The sequence below is a fragment of the Myxocyprinus asiaticus genome, chromosome 2 (assembly GCF_019703515.2).
Source record: "Myxocyprinus asiaticus isolate MX2 ecotype Aquarium Trade chromosome 2, UBuf_Myxa_2, whole genome shotgun sequence".
NCBI lineage: Eukaryota > Metazoa > Chordata > Actinopteri > Cypriniformes > Catostomidae > Myxocyprinus > Myxocyprinus asiaticus.
Genome location: NC_059345.1, coordinates 13,165,565 through 13,191,259, shown reverse-complemented (window position 1 = coordinate 13,191,259; position 25,695 = coordinate 13,165,565). Strand labels below are relative to the sequence as shown.

The following is a 25,695-nucleotide window of genomic DNA, read 5'->3' as shown; positions in this document are numbered from 1 at the left end:
GCAGTCATGTTGGAACAGGAAGGGGCCATCTCCAAACTGTTCCCACAAAGTTGGAAGCATGGAATTGTCCAAAATCTCTTGGTATGCTGAAGCATTCAGAGTTCCTTTCACTGGAACTAAGGGGCCAAGCCCAGCTCCTGAAAAACAACCCCACACCATAATCTCCCCTCCACCAAACTTCACAGTTGGCACAATGCAGTCAGACAAGTACCGTTCTCTTTGCAACCGCCAAACGCAGACTCGTCCATCAGATTGCCAAATGGAGAAGCGTGATTCGTCACTCCAGAGAACGCGTCTCCACTGCTCTAGAGTCCAGTGGCGGTGTGCTTTACACCACTGCATCCAACGCTTTGCATTGCACTTGGTGATGTATGGCTTGGATGCAGCTGCTCGGCCATGGAAACCCATTCCATGAAGCTCTCTACGCACTGTTCTTGAGCTAATCTGAAGGCCACATGAACTTTGGAGGTCTGTAGCGATTGACTCTGCAGAAAGTTGGCGACCTCTGCGCACTATGCGCCTCAGCATCCGCTGACCCCGCTCTGTCATTTTACGTGGCCTACCACTTCGTGGCTGAGTTGCTGTCATTCCCAATCGCTTCCACTTTGTTATAATACCACTGACAGTTGACTGTGGAATATTTAGTAGCGAGGAAATTTCACGACTGGACTTGTTGCACAGGTGGCATCCTATCACAGTACCACGCTGGAATTCACTGAGCTCCTGAGAGTGGCCCATTCTTTCACAAATGTTTGTAGAAGCAGTCTGCATGCCTAGGTGCTTCATTTTATACACCTGTGGCCATGGAAGTGATTGGAACACCTGAATTCAATTATTTGGATGAGTGAGCGAATACTTTTGGCAATATAGTATATATATATATATATATATATATATATATATATATATATATATATATATATATATATACAGTACTGTGCAAAAGTTTTAGGCACTTAAGAAAAACATTTGTCTTAAGATGGTTATTTATATCTTCAGCTTTAGTGTGTCAATAGGAAAAATACATTTTAGACTCCCAAACATTACTTTTGCAAATAGAAAAGATTAGAATAGAAGAACAGGGCGCTCTGCAAGAGATGGCATTGCCCCCCCAGAGCCCCCCACTGAACATCGAGTCAGTCTGGGATTACATGAAGAGACAGAAGCAGTTGAGACCTAAATAGATAGAAGGACTGTGGTGAATTCTCCAAGAAGCTTGAAACATCCTTTCTGCCAACAACAAAGAAAAAACTGTGTCCAGGTGTACATAGGAGAATTGGGTCTGTGTTAAAGGCAAAGGTGGCCACACCAAATATTGATTTAGCTTTTTTTTATGTTTACTGGATTTGTATGATGTTAATTGATAAATGAAAACTATTTATGGTATTATTTTTGAAGACATCCTCACTATGCAACATTTTTCACAAGTGCCCAAAACTTTTGCACAGTACTGTATAATATATATATATATATATATATATATATATATATATATATATATATATATATATATATATATATATATATATTATTATTATTGTTATTATTATTATTATTAGTTTTAGTAGTAGTAGTAGTAGTAGTATACACTTTTATTTATTTATTTATTTATTTTGGTGAAAGCTACAGAGAATGAATCCCAGACTAAGTGTATGTTAGCTGGGGTTAAAACACAAATCTTCAGCAGTTCTATTCATTCTCACTTTCTTTCTCTCAGCATAAATCAAGCAGATAATTATTTCCTGTGCAGAGATTAATAATTGCAGGTCAATAAAAACAAAATGGCTGCCCTTTCCCTGTGTCACAATGAATGGGCCATTTGGTTTGATCTGTTGCCGGTTATATGCATATTTAAAAATAAATAACCATCTGATCGAAAAATTTAAAAAAAGGGAATACATATAAACATGTACAACTTCACCAATCTTCTTCAGTATGCCTGATATCAACATGGATTGACACAGATGAGAAGAACACACATCTGACAGTTAACAAAGGTATTCCACTAAAATAACTCTAAAATAAGAATTCTGCTCTAAACATCGTTTTGTGCATATATTAAATGCAAGTATAATTAAGAGAAACTTGAATCTGGTTTACAGTGTTTTTTTGTTTGTTTGTTTTTAGCAGTAATACACTGACGTAATGATTGATGTATGCCTTCTGCGTCATGAAATCAGAGACTTTCCCCTCGAAATCCAAACACAAGTGATCAAAAGAGACATGCGCAGTGTGCATGACTTAAAGGGTTAATTTTTCCCTGTATTTAATGTGTGAGGTTATGTAAATGAACCAGTGGCAAAATCTACTGCAATTTATTTGCAAAACTGTTGAAGGCTACACACATTTTTAGCCAGTTCAGATTGGGGATTAAACATTAGTTTAAAACAGTGCATGGCTGTGCATGGGAAGTTTTTGATACTGAACTTTCCTTATAAGGATTAGTTTACTGTCTTTCTACTGTATATTGTAGCTGCTGTCCATAGACAACCTTAAGCCCTTCATACTCAGTCAATGTCTGTACTGCAGATAATATCAGATTAACTGATTACAAATGAGTGCAAATCCAGATGAGACCTTTATATATTAGAATATATTACAGTACAAATGAGAAGTCATTTTTACGGAATTTTAGAATTTGGAAATGCCCGGGTGTTTGCACTGCACAGAAAAACACCTCAATGCCTGTGAAATAGCCAATGCTATGAGCACCAGATTTAATACCATTCCCTAATCCCCACCCCTCTAATATATTAACTTGAGCAGGGGTTCCTTTAATTATGCTATCATACGACACCCAGGTCACTCTGTGCTCCGCTCCTTGCATAGCATTTTCAGATTTCCATGGGGATCAGTTCTGTAAGCTTAAAGTAATAATTTGTTCAGAGTAATTTGCTCCGTAATTCACACCCAGCTAGAAACAGATGAGAAAAACCCACCAGTGAATGATTAGTGTTTGTGTCTGTGTGCATTTATCATGGCTGCCTTACTGAACAGCACATATTTATGTAATGCTATGTAATTTATGTAATGTAATGTAAAGGCGATAATGGTCCTTGGTTTATGACCCTGTGTGCATTGTTTTGCCCAGATGGTGTTTGATTGGTGCAGCAGAAGTTCCCTTGGCAGTGCCTACTTGCTTTTCATAGATCATTGCATTGGCATAATGATAAATTTAGTCAAAGCCACTGTTTTTTTATATACCACATCAGGCTGCAGTAGTGTATCTATCTAATTTATAGAGAGATTGACAAAAAGAGAGATGGCGTATGCTGGAGGCAGGGAAGAGTTTGGAAGACATTCCTTTTAATAATAGATCCTTTATGTCTGAAAGGGACAGTTCACCAAAAAATGAAAATTATGTCATCACTCACCCTCATGTTGTTCCAAAACCGTATGAGTTTATTTCCTCCATGGAACAAAAAAGGAGATGTTAGGCAGAACGTTAGAATGCAGAATTTATTTTGGAACTATCCTTTGAAATAACAGTTTGAGGATATAGTCTTAAAAGTATGCAACAGTCCCTGAAAATGTTTTGAAAATCAGCTAGCTAGTGGGTCTTGGTTGATGCAATACACTGAAAGCTGTTTTTAATAAAAAAATAAAATAAATATAAAAAAAATTAAATAAAACAGTTTATTGAAAATGAACAGACTTAATGTGCAAATGAATCACAATAATAGAAATCAGAGAGATTTTTAAACAAAGAGAAAGAGGAACTATCTTCGGTTGTTTGTGCAAGTGCATTAACCATTCCGTAAAGCAGTGCATCTCAGGACTTCCCATATAACTGCCATCTGTTGCCACATAATTCTGTCAGGATCGCTGGGGCTCATGAGGAGAGAAGGTGGCAAAGATGAGGAGAATGATAATGATTCTCCCAGTCATTGTGCTTTCACTGGGGACACAAAAGCATGGCATACTTACATCTGCATCCTTGTATGCCAGCAGAAATGCAGGATCAGTATTCCTGATTATATGGATGACCATATAGGTGATTCTGACGAAACCTGTGAAGAAAATGTCCTGTTCCTATTAACCTCAAATCAATACAAAAATATATTTTTTTAAATTATATTTTGCATAAAGAAAATGAAGCCTAGGACCATTAAGATTTTTTTTTTTTTTTTTTTTTGCATTATGCCATTATTTTCAGGACACAAGCACATTTTGCCCCCGATTCACATTAACGTAATGCCTCAGGATGTTTTATGTTTACTATTGCTATTGTTTTCAATGAAGATTCTCATTACCATAACACAGTATATTTCAGTAAAAAAAGATGCTGTTGTACAATAATTTTGAAATGTAAATCAGCAAATATGAAAGGCAGTACTACTATGATGTATAAATACAATTTACAATTTTTAATAAGTTTTAATTTTTCACATATTGCCAAAAAGACCAGTGTTATTATATGGTCTGAATATTTAATTTCTAATGAATTAGGATTGTTTACAGTCTGTGGGAAGTTAAACTGATTAACTCTGTCCGTATCAAGGCAATCTGAGGTTACATTGATCTGTCAAGGTTGCATTAAAGCGCGGATCAAATTTAGGGCTAAGTGAAAGGGAATATTTTAATCAAGCCAAGTATATACCAAGTACTGTTAAAGGAATAGTTCACCCAAAAATGAAAAATTCTCTCATCTTTTACTCGCTCTCATGCCATCCTAGATAATTTATGACTTTCTTTGTGTTTTTTACCGAACACAAAGAATATCTCAGCTCTGTGGGTCCATTCAATGCAAGTAAATGGTGACCAATTCTTTGAACCATTCACTTGCACTGTAAAATCTTTGTTTGTATTCTGCAGAAGAAAGAAAGTCATACACATCTGGGATGGCATTAGGGTGAATAAATGATGAGATCATTTTTCATTTTGGAGTGAACTATTCTTTTAAGAAAAGAGAGTGATCCTGTTTGGTCATTTTTCTCTCTTTTCTTCCCTCCAGGTTTGACACCACCTACCACACCTCCTCACAAAGCCAGTCAAGAGAACCTTTTCAAAGTATCACTCAAAAACAAGCTGTCTTCATGCTCTTCCTCGGCCCTGTCAAGCAAAAGGCCCAGGCTGAGCAACGGGGGCTCTTGCCCACAGCCAACCAGCAGCTCTATTCGGAAGGGCCCAGAGCAGACTGAGCTCTATGCGCAGCTGAGCAAAGCATCCTCCACAATGCCCCTAGGGGGCTCAGAGGAGCATCGGGGCAAGCAGCCCATGCCCCGTGTCTTTGGCGATCATGACTATTGCCAGTCTACAAGCACAAAACGATACAGCACTAATACCACGGCTGCAGCGGTTTCTGAGCCAATGGAGGAATGGCATGTAGAATGTAAAGACTCAAAAATGCTAACCTCCTCTATTACTACATCATCTTTGTCTTCCGCCTCCCCTTCGTCTTCCTCTCTGGCCAGGCAGCTTCAGGGCCTTTCACCCCCAGCTCAGGAGGCTTGTCTCGGACAGGACCCCAACTCCACTTCTGGCTCCAAAAGTTCAGTAGATTGCACTTCTGCTGGCAGGAAACTGCTTAGAGACCAGGAGATCCGAGAGGAGCTCAACAAGCACTTTGGAAACCCTCAGCAAGCCTTCATTAGCGTGGAAGAGGGAGAGCAGAGAGGCACCCAGCTGCTAGAGGACAGCGACACTGGGGATGAGTACTCTGGCCTTCTCGGACACTACATTCACCAAGGTGTGCCATACTTAGAGGATCTGGAGGTAGGCCGGGAGCGCCTGCTCCGCTTGGGGGAAGGTTTTCCACTTGAACTGCTCCTCGAAGGGTCACCCTGTAGCTCCCCTTCCTGCAGTTCCTTGTCATGGAGCTCTGTCTCACCTCCATCCACTAAGTTGTCCCCATGCTGGCCACGCACCCGCTCCCGTTCTTCATCTCACCACAGAAGCAGATCCCTCTCCAGGTCTCCATACTCCCACTCTGAGTCTCCCGACAGCCGTTCTCCCACTAGGTAACTGTGGAGTCTACCTTCTGTTTTTGAATCACATTTACCTAGCAATCTTTTTTGACACAAATTAACATGTCTCAGCAGGGGGGATGGGATTAAAGGAAGTGGCTGTGGCTGTCATTGTGATAGAATGCAAATCTAAGTCTCGCAGCTGGCCACTAGAGTTGTTGCAGCTGATTTTGCACAACCAGAGAAAGATTACATACAGTAGACAATAAGCCTTGCCTTTGAGAGACATAAGATAAAATGAGCTTATAAATGTCTTAGAGGATATACTCAATGGGTGTACATAGGATAAATAGTTAATCTCCACACTTGCAGCATTCTCGCTGTTACACCAAATGAGCCTTTCAAAACCTGAGTTCATACATTGTCTCCCCATTATAGAAATGTACTGAATTTTTATAAATTGCATAAGCCTTTAGCATATAACTTTTTCCTTCTCTATTATACACAAACAATGGCGATGAAAAGTCATTTCTTGAGCAAACAAGCTTGTGTCACTTGAGGAGCTCGAGAGACTTATGGAATAGTCTCATATGATTTCCTCAATGGACCTTCGTCCCCTTAGCTTGCATTTTAGATGAATTTATCTCCAGTACTCTTTGATGGCACACTGTTGTTTTTAGTTGCAGCTGTTGTTTTGCTCTACAGCATTGCCCACTCCTTTCCTGTGAGATGAAAGAAAGGCCCAATCAGCGAAGCCCTGGACACTTTAATGTGGGATACATCCAGATAGCATGCCAGCAAGACAATGTTTACAGTGCCTACTTTGATTTTTTTTTTTTTTTTTTTTTTTTAAAGATAAAGAGACAGTGCTATTTAAGCAGATTCTGATTTTATACTACTCTTAATACCTAGCTACTTAGTGATATTTTATGTGTCCATGGCATGGCAGTTTTCATTTGATGTATTTTAACATTAAAAGGCAATATCAACTCCATGTTACCATGTTTAAACAAAGAAGCATCCAAACCATGTTTCTAAAAGATACTGGAAATTGATGAATCAGTTGACCATTCTTGAACATTTGTGATAGAATACACTTTAAAATACAGTTTTCTTTGCTATCAAAACATCTTATGGGCTATACTGAACAATAGGAAATTAGAATGTATACATCAGAATTTTGTCTCAATAATGTTATCGAGGCTTATAAAATTTCACCTGCTGATGTTCAAGTCAACGTTCCATGCCACTCAAGTGCTGTATGTGTGCATGTGTCTGCTGTTTATTTAGCTGTTTATATAAGTTATATATACATAATTTCTTTGCCGTGATCCTTTGGAGTAAAGAAGGCATACACTGTAAGACTTTAAAGGTATACTTTGAGTTGGATTTACTAAGAATTGTGTTTTCTTTCTGCTTATCACTCAGGTCTCCTGACAATATGGACAATAGCACTTTTATTCCCAGAATTTATAGAAGCCCTCAATCCCAGTCCCATTCCATTTTTGGTCGGAGGCCCAGGTGAGTGTCTACACTTGTGAAATATTCTTGTGTTTATCACTCTTCAATATACTGTATATACAATGTATTATGACACCTAATATTATGCTAGAGAATATAAATGTGGATATTATAGACCTGTTTATAAGGTGATAGATAATCTACTGTGTCTGCAATCATTTCAAAGTCTGTCCTTATGCAAAGGAATCAAGTAGCTTGCTGACTCTGTCTAATTGATGATGAGTTATGATGATACATCATATTAAGGCTTGAACTTTTCAAACTTTTATAATAAAGCTTTCGTTGGCAAGAGCAGCTTGCATTAGGGACCCACTACCTCTCTGATATACCTTCACCCTGATGGTGCTTTAGTCTGCTCTTATTGTGCTTGTTCACCATGATGTTGCCAATGTTGCAAATGGTTGAAGAAAAACTTGCACTTTTTGTACGCAAAGTTCAAACTAAGCAAAAAGTAATGGCATGTGAAGTTGTGCTGACAGACACAGCTGCCAGATTTCTGCCATATTCCCTTAAGAGTCCTGCCATTGGGAGCTGTAACCTTTTGCGATGTAATGAGACATCTTATTAATGTGTTTGTTTGTCTTCCATGCTAAGAAGAATGGAAAGTGCTCTGCTCAGAGCTAGCTGATTCCCAAGGCCACTTGATCAAAACAACAATAAATCTATTTACTCAGAGCAAATGTTTATTTGCAAAAAGGTTGCTCTTTCATAGTTCCGGAGATTTAATGGAGTTTTCAGTTATGTGTCATTCAAATATCAGTGTTGTCTCTGGAGTTTCTCCTAAAATTTCTTAGGAGTAAGGATTATGGTTAGGTTAGGGTTAGGGTCTTTTCGGCTTTTAAAGATGTAAGATTGTTTTGATGTTAAAATACTTTCTCCTATACCATGTTTATATACATTTCTACATCAATATATTCTTAGGTTGATTTCCCAAAATGTGTAAGCAATTTTTTAAAAATTGTTGTTTGAGCATCCTTTAGGGCAACCAATGGCAATGACGATTTGTTTTTTTCTGACCAATAGCAGATCAGAAGAGTGTTTGGGACAACTGTTTGAAAACATTATTGTTGCAATTCCGTTTGTTAACACTTGTGGTGCAGAAATTACACCTTCACCTTTAATGAGAAATGTTGAGTTTACATTACATCTGAATTTTAATGGCAGACTATGGTATTTTGGCTGATCTAAGCACAGTTTGTTACATTGTTTAGATCTCTTTTGTAACTCAAGGTACATGTTAGATTACTAGGTTGTTTTTCCCAAGAGAAAAATCAAATCAGGAGACTTAAAAAACATCTCAGTTTGCTCTTCATTTAATCTCATTGCTGTTTTGAAGAAGCAATTAAGATGCTAAAGAGATCTCATTTGCGTTTTTTTCCCCCAGTGGTTAAATGTTCAAATAAGGCATATGACATGTTTTCCCAGAATGCTTTCTCCTCCTTTTCAAATGTAGGTATGGTAGCTATGAGGAATATCAGCATGAGCGCCTGAAGCGGGAAGAGTATCGACGCGACTATGAAAAGCGTGAGTGCGAGAGGACTGAACAGAGGGAGAGACAACGGCAAAAAGCAATAGTGAGTAAACACACCATTTTATTTTATTCAGTTATTATGTTTGGAGGTGTTTTCCTGTTCTGGTGTCTGTCTTACTGGCAGGAATCATACATTAGCACAGACGTTATTCGTCTCTCAGGCTTTCTCTCCCTCCCATCACTGTGTATGCCTACAGAAAGCTCGAAGCACAAAGCTATCCCATCGTGCTCTCTCATTTCTCTCAGAAAGTGATCTAATGCAAAGCCAGAATTCTGAATCATTCAGGCTACACGCATTTCCTCTTTATCTCCCACTTGTGTATTTTTAACATCTCCGCAGCATTTCAGAACACTGCCGGATTGTATTTATCACACCATGGGCTAAATGCTACCAACCAGACAACCAAAGTAAAAAGTTTAAAGGATGGTTCAACCAAATGATCCCAAATTACCCCAAAAATTATTTACTTGCCCATGTTTTGTGCCAAACCAGTTGACTTTCTTTCATGGAACACAAAAGAGATGTTTGGCAGATTTAGCCTCAGTCACTAATCACTTTCATTGTATGGAAAAAAAGATAAAATGGAAGTGCATGGTTACTGAGGTTTACATTTTGCCTAACATCTCCATTTATTCAACAGAAGATTTAAAGTGAAAGGAGTTTGGAACAACATAAAGGTGTGTAAATGATGACATAATTTATATCCCTTTAAAATACCTCAAATCAAAGCTATGTTAACATGTCATTCCAAAACTAGCATTTTAATTCGAACAGTTACATATTTGAAATGCAGTTCTGTGAGATGAAATATCAGTTTTGTTCTCTCTCGCTGTGCCTGACCAGACTGTGAAATGAGACGGGTTTCCAACTCAGTTCACTGATAAATGCACATGTCAAATGATGCATGCATGACTCAGCCCTGGCGTTTTTTTGGGGTTTTTTTTTTCGTTTTTTTCTGTCTTTTCTTCGTGTGCCGCGGCAGCGAGACAATTACTAGCTGCAGCGGCAGAGCTGTCAGAAGCAGTTTTGGGAGGGGGGCAAAGGATGTGAAGGCTTCATATGAAGCGCAAGTCTCAGGGTGTCATCTTTAAAACCTCACCACATTTATCAGCTGTCAGCAACAAAACCAGCAATTCAGCAAACACTTTTGTCTCCTATTGTACGTGATAGGAGCATGAGGGTAACGGCAGAGAAAATGCAAAAAAGAAACCCTTCCCAGGTGTTCTGGTTAATTTGTATTTTTTTATTTTTTTATTTCTATATTTTTGTTGTCACTGTTCTTGTTGTGACACGGTGACATCATGTTCAGAAGTGAGTTATAACTCTATTGTGGGGTAATAGATATGTATCATCATTTTATGTCAGACAAAATGACAGGTACATGAAAATATATATATAAATGATGCCAAGCAAAAAGGCCTGAGTCTTGTGCTTTGTCTCAAGATTAGCAAAAATAATTAAATGACTCCTTTTTATATTTTCTGCCTGGTGGGGTCTTTAAGTTTTCCCAGTCTATGTGGTGACCTTGTTTTTTTTGGTTCATAGAACAATGGACTAGTATAGTTGTATTGTGTATGTGGATTGGTTTGTACCTCACAGTGGTGACTGTGGCTAAATGATAGTCTCATATCAGTATTATCTCATAACGCACTTTATATTTGGATATTAAGTTAGTTTATGTCATTAGAATATTTTTGCGACCCTCCCTTGTCCTGTGAATAACAAGTTTGAGAGCATTAAGATAGATGTTTTAATAGCATCTTTGATGAAAATGTTGAGTTCGATTGATTTATGTGAATCAGAAACTGTTCTTTCCAGTCAATCATTTCGAAACTCCAGTTCAGCCTTTAATTGGTGTCATCATACAGAAATGTTCACGGAAGTCTCTATGAGGAATTTTTCATGTATTAAAATGTTGTTTTTTTGTTTTTGTTTTTTCTCCCCAATTTGGAATGCCCAATTCCCAATGCTCTCTAGGTCCTCATGGTGGCATAGTGTCTCGCCTCAACCCGGGTGGCGGAGGACGAATTTCAGTTGCTTCCGCATCTGAGACCGTCAATCCGTGCAGCTCACCACGTGCCCCACCGAGAGCGAGAATCAGAAGAGAATGAACCTTGACATTATAAAACAAAATTTCAGGGCTTACACATAACAATGAACATTACATTTATATAGCACTTTTCTAGACATTCAAAGTGCTTTATGTAGTATGGGGGACTATCCTCAACCACCACCAGTGTGCAGCATCCACCTGGATGATGCAACAGCAGCCATAGTGCACCAGTACACTCACCAGCTATTGGTGGAGAGGATAGGTAGAGTGATAGAGCTAATTCATGGAAGGGGATTATTAGGAGGCCATGATTGATAAGGGCCCATGGGCTCCTAATAACACCTTCACCTAATAACAGGACACCAGGGTTACACCCCTACTCTTTATGAGAAGTGTCCTGGGATTTTTAATGACCATAGAGAGTCAGGACAGTTTAACATCTCATCCAAAGGACAGTGCCTTTTTACAGTATAGTTTCCCTGTCACTATACTGGGGCATTAGGACCCACACAGACCACAGGGTGAACACCCTCTCCTGGCCTCACTAACTCCTCTTCCAGCAGCAAACTTAGTTTTCCCCAGGAGGTCTCCCATCCAGGTACTGACAAGGCTCAACCCTGCTTAGCTTCAGTGGGCAACCAGTTTAGAGCTACAGGGTGATATGGCTGCTAGTACATACAACACATTGCATCTGAATATATTAAACTGTTCATCTCAAGCACAACTGTTAACACTCAGCACCATAAACTATCAAACAGTCATGACATTTGAAATATTCATGAATGAAATGGTTTACTTAAGTTTTTGAAGTGTTTTTAACTGCCCCATCCTTCAATAACAGTTCCTTTGCATACATTAAATTGTAGTATGACTGCTCACAAGCAATTAATGCTGACATGAGCCGAAAAAATAAATAAATAATAACACATCATAGTCCAAAGAATGGTGAAATGATGCACACAAATACTGCAGGTGCACTGAGGTGCACTTCGCCGGAAACACACCGAAATGGTCAAAGACGTCCATCGTCAAAGATGTCCTATGTTTACATACACCAACAATGAAAAATAGCACAGATGGGCAAAAGAACGCGTCCATGACGTGTTTGAGCTCAAAACAACAAGAGGCAGCAGCTGAATGAAAGATAATTGCTTCTTCCTTTCAGAGTTGTAACTTGACACCTCATCTTTTAAAAGTGGCGAGATACATGGCAGCAGTCAAAGAGTCTGTGTAGTTCATGTTTATATAAAAATTAATTCAAAATAGTCCAGATGGGTCCCCTTAGGTGTTATGTTAGGAATAGTTAGCCACAGAAGGCCTGCTCTCTTGACTTGAACTGCGCGCCAGTGGGCGGGGCCATGGGTGCGATGATGCATGTTGTGTGATGTGCAAATACAAATGAGCAATGTGTTGTGACGTCATGAACAGAAATATTTCAAAATGAGACGTTTCAGCAGGGTGGCAACTATAAATGCTCTTTTTAGACTGGGGAGGAGGTTTTGAGTTCTGAAATTTATGGTATGTTTTTATAGTACAGTTAACTCTTATATGTCTAATTATCAAGGAAAATTTGATTCTCAATTTCATAACCCCTTTAAGATGTTTTAAAAAAAACATTTGTCTTAAGATGGTTATTTACATCTTCAACTTTAGTGTGTCAATAGGAAATATACATTTTAGACTCTTAAACATATTTTTTGCAAATAGAATAGAAATTGTGGTTTCTCTAAAAAAAAAAAAAAATTGCTTTTCAGAGCAAATACATAAATATTGAGATGACAATACATACATTTTAATATTATATATTAAAGGTATCAAGTTATTCTTTTTTTTAGCTATATCACCCAGCCCTTTTCTGTGTACTGTAGACAGTAAAGGACTGATAAAAGTCTTCAACCTGCAAGTCTAAGAGATTTTGCCAGATGCACACAGTGTACCTTCTTAACCTAAATCACGTTTCCAGCATCTATAAAGCTCTAAACAAAACCAGCATTTAGTAGTTTATAAAAATCCACTATAAAAATCACCAGACACTATAGCTGTTCCATTATTAGTTTAAAGGGGAAATAGCTGTATAATATGATGCCCTTATCTTGTTTTCATAATCCTGTGGATAGTCCATAGCAGTAATAAGATGGAACATTCAGTACGGGAGAGGCGCTCAAAGCTGTTCCACCGCCTAACCCACACATCAGTTAAGAGAGAGAAAGGCTATGCTCAGAAAAGCATACTAACATCCTACTCTTACAATTGCTGCAGTATATAGTATGAATACTATTACAAATTATGTAAAATTTCTGTATACATAAAGTATCTGGATGACCTACTACATTTGCCAAAATGTACAGTATTCAGATCTTGTGGGATACTGTATCCCACAAAATATTGACTTGACCTTCCATTTCCAGTTTGATGAATGAAATGGAAGTAATATCAGCCATGTTTAACTTTAGTTTTTTCTTGACTCTTTCTTTGATCAGACTGCCAGAAGTTAAAGGCAAATTTCACCCAAAAAAAATAAATAATAAAAAAAAAATTCTGTCATAATTTACTCATCCTCATGTTGTTCCAAAAATGTATGACTTTCTTTAAAGGAGGTGTAAGGCAGAATGACAGCCTCAATCACCATTCTTGTATTTTTTCATCTTTTTTCATCTTTTTTTTTTTTTTATTAATTTTTATTTTCTATGAAAGTTAATGGTGACTGAGGTTGTCGTTCTGCCAAATATCTCCTTTTATGTTCCAAATAAGAAAGTAAGTCATACATATGTGGTGACAAAATTTTCATTTTTGGGTGAATTATCCCTTAAAGACATATTTACAAATAATTGGATTAAAATGTGTGGAAAGAAACTTGGAATAATGCCTACTTTTTCATTTACTATTTTAAACTGTGTCAGTATTCCATTCCGAACATAGCCAGAGAGAGTGTCACTGTACTGTACTGCTTGTTTGAACACACACACACACATATATTAAACAGAGTGAAAAAGACAAAAGAGAGTCCTCCAGCCATTTTCTCCAGACTGTTCTTGGCTTTCCCACAGTACTGGATGTTAATTACAGTCATGGGGTGAGGTTGAGAGAAGTCGAGGAGAGAGGAAAGAGGAAGGCAAATGCTCTATATTAGACTAATCTCTCCTCTCTCGTTCCCTTTATGATCAGGAGGAGAGGCGAGTGGTGTATGTGGGACGTCTTCATGCCGACATCACACGCACCGAGTTCAAGCGCCGCTTTGAAGTCTTTGGTGAGATTGAGGAGTGCACAGTCAACTTGAGACATGATGGGTAAGACCGTGGGCTTTTGTCAGTCTGTGTTTGTTTCAGGATTGTATCTGTAAGATGGTAAAAGGAGTCAATATCTTTCTTGAGAATTAGAGGAATCTTCAAAATCTACTTAATTATGTACATTAGCCTAGTGGAAAGTAATTAGGAGAGCAGGCTTAGCTTAAGCTAGTTTGCTGGTCTTATCGGATCTTCAGCTGTTCTAGCTGGTTTCCCAGCCTTGCCAAGTTAGTGCTCAGCTAGATTAGCTGGTTGGCCAGCTGGTATCCCAGCCTGACCAGCTGACAAGTGCCCAAAACCCTTCTCAAACCAGCAAACAGACCCACCTTACCAGGCTGAGAGACCAGCTATGTCAGTTTCTTTCAGCAAGGTTGGCTTTCACCTCAGCACAGGACAGGCGTGTTTGATTACAAATAGAATTATGCTGTAACATTGTCAGCAGAAAAGTGAGAAGTCACCAATTTATTGATTCCAATTTTGCATTTATATGGTATGAATGGGGAATGAAAGAGGCAGACCTAGTTCCTGTACCCCCGGCCGCCTGACACTTCATTTTCTATTTCTCAACCCAGGGACAATTTTGGCTTCATCACCTACCGCTACACTTGTGATGCTCTCGCTGCCCTTGAGAATGGACACACCTTGCGCAAGTTGAATGAGCCTCACTTTGAGCTCTGCCTTGGTGGACAAAAGCAGTTCAGTAAATCGAACTACACAGACTTAGGTAAGTGGAACAGCTTGGCTGCATCCATACACAAGTGACTACAGTTACAACATGACACAAAAGCCTTCTTAATACAGAAAGAAAATATCAAAAGACATCATGCAAGACATTTTCTGTTTCAAAATTGCAAAAGATTTACAATGCATGCACCTTTTTGCCTCTTTATCCATATAGTAGACATTCTGTGCAGAATATCCTGCTCTACCCATGTATACTGCATGTTTTATATATTGGTGTAAGGGGGTTCGGTGGAAAGGAGGAGGCGAGAACCGGCTTAAGAATATAAATAATAATTTAATAAACAACTTAAACAAAACACACAACTATAAACACACAGTACAGCTGTCTGTAATTCTCTCTCTCTCTCAAACTGTTGTCCCCGGCCTCCTTTATCCCTTGCGCGCCCCATCAGGCTGATTGGGGACCGGGCGTGCGTCATTCCAACCCGGCCCCGCCCTCCTCGGCTCTACACTTGGCCTCCTGAATGTTTGGAAAAGGGTGAGAAGTGAAACAGTAAGGAAGGGTAGGCGAGCAATGTCAGGTCCCATCAACTTCCTCTTCCTAAGTGGGCTTCCATCTGCCTTCTGTTGGGCTGTTGAATAGCAGCAAGACCTCACCATGACACTGAGTGAGCCGACTACATAAAGAGCAAGAGAATATGGGAGAAACAACAGAAATTAAGAGCTCTGTCAGGGAGTGACTGATTCATAAACAGAATGCATTCATCCCCATGCATTTATTTCCTTTCAATCTTACCCCATCACCATCTTTCTCACACATACCCAAAGGCTTTTAGACACCCGTGCAGTTTTTTTTGTGCCGACCCATATTTTGCACCATTGTCACAAGAGCATCCCTTCTTTTCATATGCACTATGCCCTCTGTCCAGGATTACCAAGGAGATGATGTAGACCATGGGTGTCAAACGTGCAGCCCACAGGCCACATGGGGACCGCAAAGGACTCCAATGTGGCCCATGGAATGATTTGAGGGGGGACAAAATACTTAAAAACATTCACGTTGATTTAGCCTATTACATCAATATGATGATTTGTTTTCAGCTACAGCAAGGCAGAAAAACATGTTAATTTACGGTGTTACATGGATGGTATAACTTGCATCTTTGCTGGAATTTCCTTTAATCACACACGACATTCAGCGCTCGCGGATTCACGCCTATCAGTGAATGCTCCGCATGTCTTCACAACAGTGCCATGGTAACCCATACCACTGTGACGTTTTTGCAAGTCTCTCGTGGCAATAATGACAACATGGACCCGTTTAGTATAAATATTAGAGGTAATAACATTTCTGTTATTTCCAGAATTATAGTTTTTACTAAGTGGGTTTGTAATTTAAAGTGCAAACAGTTTCTTTGCATTAATGTTCGATTTTGGACTATTTACTAAAGCTATCCAGTCCAGAGCAGTGAGCGGTTCTCTTTTTTTTTGTCAGTAATGTTGCTTGATTATCTACTGCTAATTGATGTAACCTCGGGTTAATGAAATGAATAAATTCCATGTTCTCCCTTATATAATACCCCAATAGTAATTACAGCAGCATATAGTTTCTACTGGATTTACGGTGTTTCCTGATCCGCTGATCCGATTTTCCCCGCCGCTGCATCTCCAGCATCACAACTAAAGAAATTATATTTTACCCAAGTTTTGATTTTGCAGTTCGAATAAGGCTGTGCTAAACAGCATGCCTTTCTATTTGCTGCATTCAAAACCAATGAATGAATCTTATGAGCTGGTACTTTCAATGAATTTCTCCAAACAAATAGCCAACTCACAAGTTATTAGTTAAATAGTTATATAGTTTTAATACATGATATATATATATATATATATATATATATATATATATATATATATATATATATATATATATATATATATATATATTAATAGTGCAGCCCTTATCCAGTGATCCAATCTGGCCCTCGACCTAAAATCAGCTTGACACCCCTGATCTAGACAGTATCACATTGATGGATCTATGAGAGACAAATTCCTCTGTAAAATGTTATGGGGCTTTTTTTCTACTCACGATGCCTATGATGGGGTTGTGGTGGTAATAGCAATCATGATCCCCCCCCCCCCCCGAAGGGGAAAAGTGTCTTTTGAGGGGGCAGGGAAGAAATAGCAAGCAAAGGAATTGATTCCTATGGCAGATTCTTTCCATGTTGGTAAAAGAGGGAATGTTGCTCCGTGCATAATCAGGGTTGAGCAAAATTTAGAATTTAAGAATTGGACCCCTTTCAATTCATAAGTTGAATTAAATTGATCACAACCCATAGGATGTTGAATTGGAATTTAAAGTGGAATTTACTTCATTGCAATTCAGGAATTTTGTTATTCCAACACAACTTTTAACTTATTAGGTGTTCTGTGTAAGGTTAGTATCTTTTGCTTCATGTTTTTTGGCTCCAGTTTGGAGGCTGAATAAAAGTATAGTGGATGAACTATCCCTTTAATATAATGCAAATTTCTACAAGTAGCATTTCAAACATTGATTATTAATATTATCTAATGTTTTTTTAAATACCCTTTATGTTATGTGTAGGATGTTTATGGGTAGTTCATGCTGAAAAATGAAATGTATTATCAAAAACTGTATAGAATGAGATGGGTCACAGGTATACTTATAATGCTGACTATAGAGGCTCTAGGAATGGAAGTCCTGCCTTTCAGTTAAAGAACCAATAATTGTTTTGATAGAGACAGCGTTTTTTTTTTTTTTTTTGCTTGATCTGAGCTAAAGATGCACAATTTATGATACCATTGTTTTAAGATGTTATTGCTGATTTGAAATATGTTATTTGCTCATAATCTTGACCAACCGTGTTGGAGATAGTGGTCTTTCCCTATTCAAGTAGTACCTGTACTTGTATCTATAGAAAATAGCATCCTGCAGGCTGCCTGGAGGTATTACAAACATAACTGCCAGGTGACCTGACTTGCCTTAAAGAGACTTTGATAATAATACCAATTTGAATTTCTTTAAATTGAATTCCATTTTAATTTTACGGTTTGATACCTCAACTCAAATTCTGGATTTGAATTGGAATTCAAAAGGCATCCTCAATTAAATTCTGAATGGTGCACAACCCTGATTATAATAAGAGGAATGGGACGATGGTGATGTGCACTTCAATATTTAGTTGATGCTCCACTCCACATTTATTTTCCACAAAATGTGAGGTCAGGGAAGTGCAATGCTTGGGACAATGGGACAATTCGTCTCAGTACCATTGATGGTGCTGCAGGTCAATGGAAGGGAACAAGAGCACTTTCCTTCGAATAATGAGGACATTACTGTGTATTTTGAAGGCTCAGGGTAAGGCCAAAGGTATTCAGATTGTGGACATAATACGTCCTCCAAAGGTGAGCGTTTGTTAAGGGCCATATAACAGAGCCATTGTATTTAGGAATCTACCCCCACCTCAGGACAAATGGATGGGGTGACCTTCATTTCGCTGGGCCTTTCACCAGAGTGAGGGTTTTATGGTGAGTGTAGGCTGTACTGAAGCAGACAGTTTTAGATAAAGAGGAAATAAGGGGACAGAGGCAAGTGACTAGAATAATGCCACACCACGGCAGCCTCAAAACCTTCCCCTCAATCTTCTGCCTTTCTCTTCTGTTTTGCCCCTTGTTTTCCGAGACACTGTCCATTAGTTCTAAGTAGAGTGCAGGGGCATTTTTCATCTTTCAAGGTGTGCGTCATGACACAATCCTCCCCTTAGCCATAGTATTAGATCACAACTGGCATCTCCTGCCTGCCATGGTCATTCCCATTTCTCATGCTCTCTGACTGTGCCGCTGTGCAAGTGAGGGCACCATTTGTGAAGCTGTCTGCCACCAGAGATGAGCCATGTTTGATAGCCTGGCCACGAATCAAACTGTATGTCTAATGGCAGTCCGGTTTTCATCTTGGGCTCCTGACTTTGTTTAATTATTCAAGTAGGCTATTTAAGCCAGTTGAAAAGCATATTAAATGAGCGATTGGTTAGATAGCAACAAAGTCTGAGGCATAGAAGGATGATTTGTTGTGTCTTAGACAAGTACTCCAGACCCTAGTCTCACGTTGCCAGACCTATGACTACAGCAAATGTCTGGGATCTACAGCTTCAGTTGGCCAAGAACCACCCATTTAGACAGGAAAAGCCATCTAACTGACATTTTAAGTGACAAATCGCAGTCGGTTTTGACGTTACGTTGTGTTTAGGGGCAGGGTAATTAGAGATGTACTGTATCATACCATAATAAAAGACCGTCATGGGCAAGGAAATCATTTATATAATGGTGCACAAATCTTTGCGAGGGATTGCACAGAAACACGCTGGGAAAATGTGTAGAGAGTCTAAGCAGTGCACTGAAAACCTCATTACAGCAAATTTTCCTGACATGACCAAGTAAACTAAGCGAAAAATGCAGCTCTGCTTATGGATATCCGCTTTACTTTCTGCTACATCCCTCGACCGAAACTCTGAATATCTTTAAAATATTTGATGTCACTAACCTGGCAAACTTGAGCAAATTCTGTGATTATTTCATCCTCAAAAATGCTCATAGTATCAGTGTGGAACCTTGTGAACACAACTTGGCTTCCAGGCAGACTGATAAAAAGTCCTGTTTGCTTCTACTTGCAAAAGTTCCATCCAACCAGCCAATCAGATTTGTGCAGAGTGGTTTGAGAAAGTCTTTTCCAGTTTTGTGTGCTATGTGCATCAGACATAGAGCATGAACTGTGGCATGCTGTCTGAGGCTGAAACTGTCCAGAACATGCTTGCATTTTAGATAGTGTTTTAGCATATAATGTCAAGTATGGCATTTCAAAGATGATTCAAATGCATGTGATATGGATAGTTCACCCAAACATTCTGTCATCATTAACCCACCCTTACTGTACTGTTTGTTCCAAACCAGTTTGACTTCCTTTTATCTGTGGCACAAAAAAAGGAGATCAATACAATAAAAGTGAATGGTGGTTTGGAGCAGGTTTGGAAATATGTACTTGCTGATATGTACTTCCTAAATCCCAATTTAACCCTTGGCTGTCATGGTATTTTGATATTATCAAGACATCCCAAACTGTAAACAGTTGTTAAAAATTGAGTAACACTGAGATTAAATTACAACTTTTGAAAATGACATATTGAAATTGGAGGCCAATATCCCTGATTAACATAGATGTTAAAATCTGTAAATGTCTCCTACCTCTTTCAGATTCCCATTCTGATGACTTTGATCCAGCCTCAACTAAAAGCAAGTATGACTCCATGGATTTTGACAGCTTGCTGCGAGAGGCCCAGTACAGCCTGAGAAGGTAATGAGCACCACTGCACCGGCTGGCTACAAAGAGAGGAATTTTCAATACCTCACTGTTGTTTCTGTTCTTTGAATACAAGACTACCAGAAGTTTTACACTTTATGAAAATGGAAAGAATAAAGAAAAAAATATACGTACAGTAAATATGTATACCTGCAAGCAAAGTTTACATGAACCTAGCTGCTGCAAAGCTGAGGAGAGACATTACCTTTGGGAATAGCCAGTGAAGTAGTGCAGTGGACACTTTTGTGGACTACACCGATCTGTGTGTGTGTGTGTGTGTGTGTGTGTGTGTGTATGTGTGTGTGTGCTGTACTGCTATGTGAGGCTCTGAAAGAGAGACACTTCTTCATCAGAGTTTCTCCACACACCACATCACCCTCAGCGCTTTTGAGAGGGGGAAAAATGTGCAGCTTGTTCAGTCTGTTTTTATTGTTTGGAGTTTATTTTTCTGTTTTTTTTTTTTTTTTTTAATCTGGTGTTTGGATGTGGTGTTAAATTATCGATATGGGTTTGGGAAAATATCTTGGATGTTCAAGGTAACGTTCTTTACATTTATTGAGGGAAAAAAGGTAGTCACCTATTTACAAATATAATTAAAATTTATATTTTTATTTCACGTGCATATCAACGTTCTTTGTTTGTTACAGCTATGCACTGTAAAATGCAGCCTTTTTTAATATGAAATTTTCTTAATTGAGAATGTTGATCTGCAGTCATTACAATGATGTATAACATACATGGCGTTTAGATGACATGATTTGATTGTAAAAACATGTATGGAGATTTATTGCTCTTTTTAGGGGAGCATGAAACAGATTTTAGTCTCTATTTTCCTTTTATTTTATTTTGTTTTTTAAGATTTATTTTATTAAAAAACTCCATGTGCAGTTTCATCCAATATAAATGAAGTTAATGAGTGTTTTGCTTATACATGCAGTGTAAGATAGATTGTCATGGGTTTATGTTCACAATTGTAAAAAAAAAAAAAAAAAAAAAAAGATAAGCCCCAAGATATTTTTCTATCTTTTATGTATGAGGGAATCAATAGCTTATATTTAATTTCTCTGTGCACTCAAATCATTGTTATTGTTCCTGTTTGATAATACACAAAGAGTTGATTAACACAAAATAACTCATGCTTATGTATTTATCTCAGTATTCTAATCTAAATATTTATGGCTGCCATCTCACGTGATGCGCCTTACAAATTTTTGCTATTTATATAATTTGTAATTCAGCAATCACTGGAAATTATGTAAATTAAATGTTCTAAGAAAATATTGTTTTTATATACCTTCAGAGATAGAAAAAAAAAAAAAAAACATTGTATGATTACTATTCTAGGCTTATTATGAACTTTGCTGCTCCAAACTCAAGTGATTTATTTGTCCACTTGTTTTCCAGCTCTAAAACACTTCCATCCCCCTTTTTCATCTCTTTTTTTATTACATGAAGCAATAAAATAATTTTGCAGGTATTTTGTTGTACCACAGATAATCTGTCTTTGCTCCACACTTCTGATTATGTGAATGCCAAACTGAAGTTTACATTTTTTTCCTGAATTTTTCAAAAAGAAAAATATGTATTTGATGTAAAAATAATATATATGATTATACTAATCTTGTCATTCATTACTCAAAATAATTCAAAATAATGAAGCGTTATAATGGAATATGAAAATGTGAATAAAAAAATAATTATTATTTTTCAAAGCTGTATGTTAGCTTATGTTGTTGTATGGTTTTAGACATGTCAAATTACCCAGACTCTGTTCAAAAATAGGGGATCAGAACATGGAAAGAGAAATCATCTTCCCCTCTGTGTGCCAGCTATGAATGCATACATGTGTCTGAGTGTGTGTGTGTGTGTGTGTGTGTGTGTGTGTGTGTGTGTGTGTGTGTGTGTGTGAGGGGGTCTGCATTAAAGAAATGCAATATAAACAATGAGTTGTAGGGTTAAAACTCCAAAAACTGCATATCAACAAAGGTTTGCTAAAAGTAAGACCATTTGCTTCTGCAAAAACAGCTCTCTATGGCTTTGTTCACACTGCAAAATATTTTTTCTGTTCAGACTACTGTCAATTTTTCTATCACGTCCACATTAGTTGTCATGGTAACACAGAAAACTTGCATGAGATTTTAACACTGGTTGTTTTACCATTGATTATGCTTTTCATGAGGGCAGTATACAAATGTGAACATTCTTCACAGACAACGGATTAAAAAGGTGAGAGGTGGCATATGCAATGTTTGTTGCTGCTAGTGTTGTTGCTGCCCGTTTTAGCTTCCGTCCGTCCTGTATTTTGGCCGAAATTACAACATCTCATTAGGGACGCCTTTTTATCTTGAGGTCCTATATTTTAGCGGAGAGTGAAACATCCCGTATTGCAGGCTTTGTGTCTCGTATTAAATCATAAAAAGTTTGGACGGTGAGACGAGGACCCGCGTCCTATGATAAAATGCTCAAGTGCCCCATATTCGCATGACATTCAATACTTTATCGCGTTGTTGTTTCTCACAACCGGTATGGATTACTGCACCTTAGTGCATATCTTTGGGTAAATTAAGCCAATGTCTGTGTTATTATAAGAGGTTTGCAGTGCTTTGTATGCCCTGTAACATATAAATGGCATATGGGTGTGTTTCATTCAGAAGTGATGATCTCTATGCCCTGTTTACCTTCCACTGTGAGAGATTTGTAGGGCTGAAATGTAAAAAAAAAACAAAAACAAAAAAACAGGCTGAACTCACATTTGAAGTCATTTTTATTGAAAATTCTGTTTGTAACGATCCTACTGCATGGCCATCATTATTGTATTAAATTCAAAGTGCCCTGTAAAGGCATTAATTATGCCGTTCGAAGCACAGAATGTTTTCTCGTCGCAAAACCTATAACGACTGTCGCGCACAACAACTGACAAAAAAAACACATGAAATCCGTTCTGACCATTCAGACTGAGATGCATTAAGAAAAATACGATTTTAATCGGATTCCAAACCACCTACGAATGTGGTTTGGATGAGGCTTGTAAAAATCGAATTTAATGTGTTTTTGTCCTGTTCAGACTACAAAAACCTAAATGGATTTGAGTGACTGCGTCAAAAAAATCCGATTTTTTTCTACCTGTGTGAACATAGCCTATGATTTCTAGTTAATCAAAACCACAAAATAAAGTCTGTTTATAAAGCAAGAGCTACCTTTGTCTTAGTTTAACGTACCTTTGTCTTATCTGTAGTGTAATTTGAAGATACCTTAGTGTAACTATTAATAATTAAAATAGCCAAAACACAACAGTACCTAGTCACTGACACTTAAGGTAACCTTGCAGTTCTTGTCAAGTAATATCAGTTTTTGTTGTTGTGCTAAATTGTTTTTGAATGAAAGAGCTTACCTTTAAAGACCCTGATGTATTTTAGTTTATATTAAACTAAAAAAGTCAGAGCAACTTTCAAAAGCAGTTACGGTATATGAGACTGTCTAATTTAAGCAATACAAAGGGGGTCAGAAACTTTTTCTACTTTTTTTCTCTCTGCACAGAGCTTGGGTATGAAGTCATGTCCCGTTTGAATTACAGTATGAGGCTTTAATCATTGCAACATATATGTTGCAAATCTGCTTTGTAAATTGCTGGAGTAGCAATATGTTACAACACCTGACTGGGTGTATCTTTTGGAGTGGCAGACTTTTTACCACAGTGAAAATTACTGAAGTATTTATCACTGCTTTTGGACATTTTTTTTTTATTTTTATTATTATTATTATTATTATTATTATTTTTTATTTTATTTTTTTTGTTCATGAAGAACAGGATATATTAAGGCTGTGTGTGGTTTTGTGTGTGAATTTGATAGAATGTGTGTGTATTTTGGGTCAAGGGGACTGTGTTCGGCTGTTATCTTCTAGTTGTCTCCTATATCTGTTGCCTTCTGCTGAGTCCTAAACAATGCCTTTGTAGTTGTACGTTAATGTACAATCTTTGTTGTGAATGTTTTTTTTTTTTTTTTTTTTATGTGTAGTTTTCATCAGCCTCACCATGCCAATAAAGGGAAATGTATCTAATTTCTATCTTTCCTCCTTTTTGTGAATTGTGCACATTTAAACCTGAAAACAATTAAAAGTACTGTAGTAACTCTTAAGATTTGTGTAGTCCATATTGACTAAACCAATGGTTCTTAACTGGTGTGTCATGACCCAACAAATGGGTCGTAGATCTGTTCTCATAGGGTTGCGGACAGCAGGGAAAATATAATGTTGAGTGGAAATAATATATTGCAACTAACTATATAATTGTGTATAGTTAGGATGGCAAAATAAATAGGCTTATCAAAAGGAAGGAATAAATGCTTCCCTTAGCTTTTGTTGGGGATGTAAAAGGCAGAGTGTCCAATCAAACTATCAAACAAATTCATCTTTGATGTCCTGTGGTATCTGGTACCAAGATACCAATTTGGAGACCAGGGCAACACCTTGAACTCTTCATCATGTTCCTCAAACCATTTCCGAACAATGTGTACGGTGTGGCAGAGCACATTATCCTGCTGAGAGGCAACTGCCATCAGGGAATACCATTGCAATGAAGGGGTGTACCTGGTCTGCAACGATGTTAAGGTACTGTAGGTCAGATTGGCATCCACATGAATGGTCAGACCTAGGGTTTCCCAGCAGAACATTGCCCAGAGTATCACACTCCCTCCACCGGCTTGTTGTCTTCCCTCAGTGCATCAGGGTGCTACCACTTCCCCAGGTAAACGGTGCACATGTACATGGCCGTCCACATGATGTAAAAGAAAACATGACTCATCGGACCAGGCAACCTTCTTCCACTGCTCCAAGGTCCAGTTCGACACTCACATGCGTTTTCGGCGGAGGACAGGGATCATCATGGGCACTCTGACCGGTCTGTGGCTATGCAGCCCCATACGCAGCAGGGTACGATGTGTTGTGACACATTCCTCCCATAACCATCATTACAAATTTCTGTGACTTGTGCATCAGTAGACCTACTGTTGGTTCGGACCAGACGGGATAGCCTTCATTGCCCTCATGCATTGATGAGTATTGGGCACCCAACACCCTGTCGCCGGTTTGTGGTTTGTCGGTAGGTACTCACCACTGCTGACCCCACAAGTCTTATTGTTTCAGAGATGCTCTGACCCAGTCATCTGGCCATAACAATTTGGTCCTTGTCAAAGTCGCTCAGGTCTTTACTCCTGCCCATTTCTCCTGCATACAACACATTGACTACGAGACCTGATTGTTCGCTTACCATCTAATCTACCCAGGCCTTGACATGTGGTCTTGTTAGGAGATGATCAGTGTTATTTGCTTCACCTGGTCA

The 25,695-nt window shown here is 38.3% G+C and overlaps 1 protein-coding gene across 3 annotated transcripts in view; it reads left to right on the top strand.

Annotated features, from left to right (window-relative positions):
* LOC127450748 (peroxisome proliferator-activated receptor gamma coactivator 1-alpha-like) overlaps positions 1–24,462 on the top strand; it is an 83,528-nt gene extending 59,066 nt beyond the window's left edge. For all 3 annotated transcript variants that reach the window (XM_051715087.1, XM_051715097.1, XM_051715078.1), the window contains 6 exons: positions 4,955–5,960; positions 7,335–7,427; positions 8,881–9,001; positions 14,178–14,299; positions 14,869–15,020; positions 20,252–24,462. In XM_051715087.1, the coding sequence (XP_051571047.1) occupies positions 4,955–5,960; positions 7,335–7,427; positions 8,881–9,001; positions 14,178–14,299; positions 14,869–15,020; positions 20,252–20,355 (1,598 nt within the window). In that variant the 3' untranslated portion in view covers positions 20,356–24,462. The remainder of the gene's footprint in view (positions 1–4,954; positions 5,961–7,334; positions 7,428–8,880; positions 9,002–14,177; positions 14,300–14,868; positions 15,021–20,251) is intronic.
* The last annotated feature ends 1,233 nt before the right edge of the window (positions 24,463–25,695 follow it).